The following is an 8,066-nucleotide window of genomic DNA, read 5'->3' as shown; positions in this document are numbered from 1 at the left end:
TCCATCACACTGGACTTACCAGTTGGAGGCAGTTGTATTGGAAATTGGATCAGTATTGGCCGATATGCTTCCTTAAATATCAGCTATCTGTATCGGTCTGAATAATCTCTATTGGTGCACCCCTAGTTACACATAAATCAATTTAAGTGATCAGAAACTGATTTAAACCTGTAACAGAACAGAAGTTCAGTGCACATAAACCAGTTTCAAAATGGCTGAAACTGGTTTAAGACAAACCTGGTTGAATGTAGTATCAGGCTTAACTGATTTGGGTCAAACCGGTTTATGAAACTTCTGTCTCAGACCCCTTCCTGGTTCAAGTTAAACCACAGTCCCCCAGTATCCCAGCATGCTTTGCAGCCCTGGACTGGACTGGACTGGGCTGTGCTGTCTGCTCCAGAGAGCAGAGCTGGCCCTGCCCCTCTGCTGCTTAACTCAGTGAGGGCTGGCTGACAAGGGCAGGGGAGGCGGGGCCAGCATAGCTGGGGATGCAGTCCAGTCTATGGGAGAACTGCCACCCCCAGGCAAACCTCTGGCTGGGGGCTGGAGGCTGGGGCCAGGGAGGGGTGTTATACACCCCTTCCCCTACTCAAACTTACTGCTGGCTGCGACTACGGACTACAAATCCCAGAGGCACCTGGAAGCAGGAAGAGGAAGTGATGAGCAACCCTGTAGAGTCCTGCTGCTGTAATTCTGGCCTGCAAATCCCAGACCTTGGAGGCAGCAGGAAGAGGAAGTGAACACACAGACAGAGAGCCATGCTCTAGCACCCCCCAGCTTCTGGCATGAGCCACTGCAGACATATGGCTAATGTTCCTGAATCAAAGGTAAATGTCTGTTCACTTCTCTTTCAATTTAATCTGTGCAGTTTAGACTAACCTGGAAAGACTGAATCGATTCAGCCTTGGGCTTTTTGACTGTCTGTACCTAGGCCTGGTGATTTCCTTTGGTACAAAGCTATTATAGTCAACTCTATTATCAGCTACTAGCATGAATGACTGGTGACTCCTGAGATCGGGGCGGGGGGGCACAATTTGTGGGTGGCAGGGTCGGTGGTAGGGTGGCGAGTGGCAACCACTCACAGAAGCCATCAGCGGCATCAGCAACAGGGGAGGGGTGGTGGTAAGTGGTGACTACCTGCAGAAGCCGGCATTGGTGTTGGCAGTGGCCAGTCTTTGGGGGCGGGGGGGGCGGGGCATGTGCCCCCACCCCATTAGTCGCCTATGGCTACTAGGCATTGCCTGTATCTCATTCATCAAGAATAGGCTGGGTCATGCTGAAGCCTGGAGAAAGTGTGGTTCTAGCGCAGTGTTCTTTGGTGATCCTGGATGGGTTAAAGAGTTCCTAGAGAGAGAGTCCAGCCAGCACAAATTTGATATTTATAACAGAAAGGGTGTGTTTTCATACTATCCTGGAGGGAAGCCATTTTCTGCTCAGTTTTTCGCTTTGGTTTTTTTTTTTGTACCAAGGCCAAGCAGTGGGCATTGCATAGTCTAAGCAACTGTAAACGCAAACTGTTCTGTAACTGTAATGACAGTGGTGCCTGAAGTGATCGCTGCCATATTCTATTTGAACAAAAATTAAGTGACTGTGATGTTCCTGCAAGATCAACAGAAGAGCTCCACATACTCAGGGATTTGCTATAGCACAGAAGGTACTAGTACCCCAAGCATACTGCAGCAAAAAGGTACATCAAAACACCTGGGGGTGAGGAGAGCCAATTTAGGACTCCGCTTCTCTTCAGCTGTTGGTATAACTGCTAAAACTGAGCACAGGGAGACTAAGTAGCGGAAGCTGGTTGATTCTGTGAGATGGACGTGGCTCAGATCAACTGCTCATTTTTGCTTAAATGGCCATTGGAAACCTGAGTCACTACTGAGCTGAGCTAGATTCAAGCCACGCAAATATGGGCCCCTTTCTAGAAGTCATTCATATATAGAATTTCCATTGACTTCAGTAGGGCTCCTGCATGCAGGCTCTATTACATCAAGCTGCAAAACAGAGTAGTATAAGGCAGAAAAAAAGAAAGAAGGATGTTACCTGCTCTGTACGCGTGTCTCCAAAATTCCCTTTAAAAGACAAGATCTCAATGTTATTACAATCTACTGAACTTGCAGGAAAACACAAACAAACATAGCATAGTAAACTTAACCTTTTTACCTTCTTTGTAGGTTACAGCTATTTCATATCCTGTTCTATGATGAATGGATGAATGAAAGTGGTTAACATGTCTAAACATTTGTGATACGCACATGCAGTTTCATATGCTAACAAGCTATAAAAACATAGATTTTGCAGAAGGCACCACGGGAGATACCAAGATAATGACAGAGCTAACTCAATGCATAATCATGGATAATTATATGAGGAACTAGGTATCCCGTATACCTACCCGAGCTAGCTTGGAGGGCGCTGGTAGAATTTAGCAGAGGTACAGACCTCTTGGTGGGCTGACTACCTGGCCATCTACCAAGGGCCCACCCGGGTTTTGCAGCCAGTGATGAACTTTATGCTGCAATGGTGACAGTGCTAGCAGTACCTGTGCTAACTAGTTTAAAGTTAGACAGGCATGTCTACATGAGCTGCAGTCACCCCTTTGACTGCAGTGTAAACCTACCCAGAAAGAGGGTAGCATATGCTGAAGTTGGCTCTGGTAACACAGCACTTTCAAATGATCTCTTTGAAAATATGATATGATACTTGAGCATGGCAAAAAGTGAATATTGCTACCTCGCCCCTTTTACAAATATTCTTAAGTATATGTGGCTTGATAAAATGGCCACTACTATGGCTTCCTCATGTTCAAATATTCTGCCAGTTTGCCATATTGGCAAATATTCTGCCAATTCTTTACATTATTATTGTTATTATTATTTTATTTTGACAAATGTATAACATAGAGTCCTTTTTCTTGTCAAGTATTTGTTTAGTTCAGAATATCTTTGCAGAAACAGCATTACTTATTATTTTATAAACACTGACTTCAATGGAATGAAGTGGGTTGATATTTGAGATGTGACCCTATATACAAAATAATAAAACAGTGGCCGTAATAAGAGTAATTAATGAAAAATCATGTTATTAGTAGGATGTGGCACCTTTCTACCAAAGGATCATAAATAGTTTTGCAAAAAAGAGGAAACTAAGGGTCACACAAGTTCACAGTAATGTCAGGAACAGAACTCAAGCTCCCTGCCTCCTGTTTTCCACTCTTAGTGCTACTTCCTGGTGTCTTACTGTCCTGCCATCACATAGAAACCACATGTGATTTGTTAGATTAGCTTATTTTTCTCCCTGTTCAAGAATTCTTCACAGCACAGTTTACAACTTGTTGCTGTTGTGCGTACCTGAAAGTCCTGGTAACTTGTTCGCTTACCTGCTGGATTCCAGGACAAGGATTTGTCCATTAGAGAGGCAGCAGAGATGTCCATTCCCAGCTCCTTCTTTCTGTTGTCTGTCTGTCTGTGGATAATAGATCTTTATAGACAAAAAAGCGGTGGGAGGGGAGGAATGACAATTGCAAAGGGGAGAGGGTCACATAATAGGCAAGCCATTTTGTTTGTTTATATCTTTTCAAGTGTATAGCAGTCTATGTAATTCACTGTTTTCAAACTGTAGCTCTTTTCTATCAGATGCCATTCTGCTTGTTGACTGAGTGTTACTATGAAAACTCTCTTGCCCTTGCAATCGTTCTGTGGCAGCTCTGTCAGTCAAAGATGTGGTGGAGGGTTCTTGTCTTTCAAGCGATTAAGGATTTTGTTAAACAGAACAATCTGATGATCTGTTGGGTGCAACCTTACACACAAGAGGAATGTTTCACATTGAAACAGTTCTGAGACAAGGCAGTCAGTCAGATGCCAAGTGTGATGGATGGCCAGGACTCTGTTGTCTACTTTTTCCTACACTGAAACCTCTCCAAAACATTATTGAGATCTACTCTTCTTGTTCAAGCAAGGAGCACCAGCACAATGTGGAATGCACGAATGAATTATTCATTTTCCTTATTCTTCATTAGTCTTCTGTTACCCAATAGTATACGTAGTCAATATGCCCCCCATTTACATGTTATATCTATTATGCAGTTACCTTGTTAACTGTGCAATAAATTTAAACTGGCTACATGTGCAAATTAACTATGGCACCTTAAAAAGGTCCAACCAGCTGTAAAGTTATTGCTTGACAATGATGTAATAACTTCATAGCTGGTTTCCATGCAGCTTTAATTTGCACATATAGACAGTCTGTGGCTGGGAGCTGCTGTGAACTCCCAGCTGCGGGGGCCCTCCATGTAGTGGCTAGGAGATCACAGCTGCTGTGATCTCCTGGCCAGTGCGATCTCCCAGCAGTGGGGTGCTCCATGCACCCCCACATGATGCAGCCAGGACCAAGGGACCCGTTAGCTGCAGGACTCTCATCCCTGCTGCACGTGGTCCCTGTTGGAGCTTGCTTTTTGCCGGTGCAGGGGGAGCTCAAGGTCTATTGCACACTCCTACAATCATGCCTCCTGCCATGCATGTACAGCTTGGTAGGGGGTATAATTATGTGGATCGTGCATTAGAGCCCATTGCACCTTTACCTGCACGTGTAAAGGAGGCTTCAGTTTTCCAAGGCAGGGGAATCAAGATTTTTTATTATATCTTGTGCTGTGTCAGCATGCCTAGCTGCAACCCTCACCCTGCCAAGAGTTCAGTAAAGTCAGCGTGAGTTTTGCCTGCAGGAAGGGAAGAGCAGAATGTGAAAAACAGAAAAGTTGTTGAGCATGCCTGGTTTGATTTCCCTTGGATTTTCATTCTGGCAGATTTTTCTATCCACCACTTCTGGGATGTGGCCACATCTACTCTTGCACTACACTGTGTAAAGGTACAATTGCACCTCATGCCATTTTTAAAAAAGTTTGTTAATAGATTATCAAGTGCCGCTTTTAGTTTTGACAGAAGTAAATTATGGGAACAAAAATATGAATGCTTTCATGTCGCACACTAATTTGTTAACAGCTACAGCACACAATCTCATTTGGCTTTGATAATACAAATAATACATTCCAGACATAAAAAGCCCTTTATTACTGACAAGAATGTAAATAATTAAAGCAAGAGCTTAGACTTTCCCTGTGCCTTTGTCTTCCTACTTTCAGTACAGTGAAGGTTATGCAAGCAGCTGTGAATCCATAAAGCAACTTTAAAGCAACCCTGCTCCTCATCAGCTTTCCCTGAGCCATATTAAAGCTGTAATAATGCAACTGCTCCATCACGCTAAGCTTTATTGGCTCAGCCAAAGAAACTTAAGAAACTTCATTGGAGACCAGATTAGGCTGGTTACAAAATGGAGAGATTCTTTTGCTCTCCAACCCCATTATCTTTTCCATAGTATCTTGATCAGCTTTCTTACACATAACCCTGGATTCTGCGGAGACCCGTAAATTGCTTTTTTGGCTGCCAAATTGCTGTAACCCTTCTATTTTTATGTTTTAAAAGAGCTTAAAACTGTCCATCCTCTTTGGATGTGTCTTTAAATTGGCCAGTGCTGGGAGGATTTCATATATATCCGAAGGCTTAGAAGAAGACGTTGCTTCTACTGAGCTTCTAGTTTTATAGTCAACAGACATGAAAAGCCCAGTAGGGATAAAAGGAACTTAACCAGTTCTATCTAATGCATATAAATCTACCTAAGAGCTCAATGAACTAGAAGTACTCGATGCACTGTTTATCTCAGTCTAAGATGCAGAGAATGGGTCTTCTGCACATATGCCACATATACCCTTTCAGTGCCAAGTTAATATGAATTAAAGGACCGTGATGAGTAAACAAGGTTAGGCAGGGCTGGGCCAACTTGAATCAATGTAAAATAATTGTCAGGTTTTTCTGTCAGCAGCGACAGTTTGTTTTGGCTCCACGGTCTCAGAACTATAGATGATAAAATGTTTTCAGGAGAGCAGTTGCCAGACACTTTGTTTATTCTCCTTGTTTTGCAAATACTGAGAATTCCCATCAATTGCACACACAGTTCATATGACAAAGCCAGGGTTTTTTTTTTCCAAACCCTTTTTTTTTCTCCTGCAAATAATCAAATGAGCTAACATAATAATATGTTAATAATCTAATTTAATCTACAGGACCTTTGTATAAAATCAGAAGGCCACAAAGTGCCCATACTATATAACAAATCACTGGTAATAAGAGTTAATATTATATTTTCAAAGGGCTGCATACACATTAATTAATTAATTAATCTACCCAACATCACTTTGAAGTTGGTGACTGTTATTATCTCAGTTTTACAGACATAGAAATGAAGAGAAATGTGCCCAGGGCCACATATAATTGCCCTATTTAGCATTCTTGATGCACCCAAAACGCCCATTGCCTTCAGTGGAAAGTTTTGATTGCCCAAAATGCGAAGAACCGGGCCAGCAGTGACACAGCCAGGATTAGATCTCTGGCGTTCCTGGTTTCCAGTTCCACAATCACTTTACTACAGTCTGCTTCAAACTACACATTTATGACAACACGCTAGAAGCACACAAATGCTATTAAGGTAGAGCAGTTACTTTCATTAGTTGGGAACACATAGAAAAATTATTTTCTTACCCACTTAAATGTTATTTGCAAACTGGCTCTGCCTCCTTTTTAATGGGAGCTTTTGTAAAAGACAATTAACAGCATAAGAATCCCCATAAATGCTGCAAAAGTGATCCATTTTGATTTTGTTTCCTTGGCTATAAAAGACAACATTCATGGACTGGGTGGATAGTGAATGTGTTCAAATAAAGTTTTTCCTTTAAATGATGAGCTAGCAACAGCTAGGTATTTCAAAGGAAACAATTAAGGACTATTCTTACTGTGCTAAAAAACCCCAATCAAACAGACAAATATGAAAGACTGTCACGAGGCCCTATCTTAATTTTTTCTGGGTTTGGGACTGTACAACATGCTTAAGTTATTTCAACATTTTTTCCCTGTGTTTAGTATAAAATCTTACAGAGGACTAAAAATAATGTATATTTTAAAAGCATCTAAGTAATACAAAGTGGCTGCATCTATGTGTGTGGTAGACTACATAGTTCTTACTGCATAGTACTGCATAAGCATGTACTAAATAACTGCGCAGTAACTGGCATTACTGTGCAGTACAGTCACTGCATGGTTTTTGCTTAATGCTGCTGCGCTGTAGCAATGAACTACTGCACACACAGTAGCTCGTTACTACTGTGCAGTATTGTCACCACACGGTTAGTACCAGGAAACACTACTGCACAGTAGGAACAAGATATGGCACAGTAGCTCGTTGCTACTGTGCCATAGTATCTCGTGTAGATGTGCCCAATAAGTGCTTTGATAAAGTAGCTTATTGCATACAGTACATTTTTTTTTGCATTATACCTTGAGTTGCTTTAAAACAATACACTGCTTAACAAAAAGTTAGAGCTGTTTTTTTGGTATCTAACATATATAGGTTGGGGGGGAAATCCCAATCATATTCAAACTGAAAACATAATCAATTGGAAAAAGGAACACAGGGAAGAAGGGGGAGAGGGATGACAGTCTGCAGTAACAGAGGAGGAAGAGGAGACAGATATAACTGGACTGTATCTTGTGAACAAGGCCATGGAAATTATCAGCTGCCCAGCTGATTCAGCCAGAAATAAGCTGGCCCACAGAAGTTAATACCTTTTCTTTTATGCAGTGTAAAGTCCTGGAAAGGATCAAATAAGTTATCCTCTTCCCATGGATAGCAACAACAAGTCCAGAGAAAAATAACAGTTTGGCTATAAAGTTTACTGTGACAAAAGGATGACAAAACAAAAGGATGACAGTAAAAGGTTAAAAAAAAAAACCCACCTGGAGCTGACTTATAAAAATCATCTGTAGGCCCCAGCTTGTTTAATTTGTGATACAAAGATCAAAAATGCAAAAAAAAGAAAAGAAAAAAAAAAGATGTGTAGGGCATCACTCTGTGTGAGCAGTTGGTGTTTGTGCAAACTGGGGTAAATTGTGTAAGAATAGGCTCTGAGTATTGATGAGAAACCTGACTGATATTATCCTATCTGTTTTAGACCTACCTTGAAA

At 41.7% G+C, this 8,066-nt stretch overlaps 1 protein-coding gene across 2 annotated transcripts in view; it reads right to left on the bottom strand.

The window, feature by feature from the left end:
* Nucleotides 1-8,066, bottom strand: part of WDPCP (WD repeat containing planar cell polarity effector) — a 253,491-nt gene that overhangs the window by 16,861 nt on the left and 228,564 nt on the right. The window contains exons 15-16 of one of the 2 annotated variants that reach the window (XM_019516598.1): nucleotides 3,377-3,477; nucleotides 2,041-2,069 (exon numbers count right to left, since the gene is read on the bottom strand). In XM_019516598.1, coding sequence (XP_019372143.1) covers nucleotides 2,041-2,069; nucleotides 3,377-3,477 — 130 coding nt within the window. The remainder of the gene's footprint in view (nucleotides 1-2,040; nucleotides 2,070-3,376; nucleotides 3,478-8,066) is intronic. The other variant, XM_019516599.1, reaches the window with a different exon arrangement.

Source organism: Gavialis gangeticus, unplaced genomic scaffold (genome assembly GCF_001723915.1).
Source record: "Gavialis gangeticus isolate Ggan-Ray unplaced genomic scaffold, GavGan_comp1, whole genome shotgun sequence".
Classification (NCBI taxonomy): Eukaryota; Metazoa; Chordata; order Crocodylia; family Gavialidae; genus Gavialis; species Gavialis gangeticus.
Note: the sequence above shows the minus strand (reverse complement) of the source record. Positions and strands in the feature narration are given on the sequence as shown.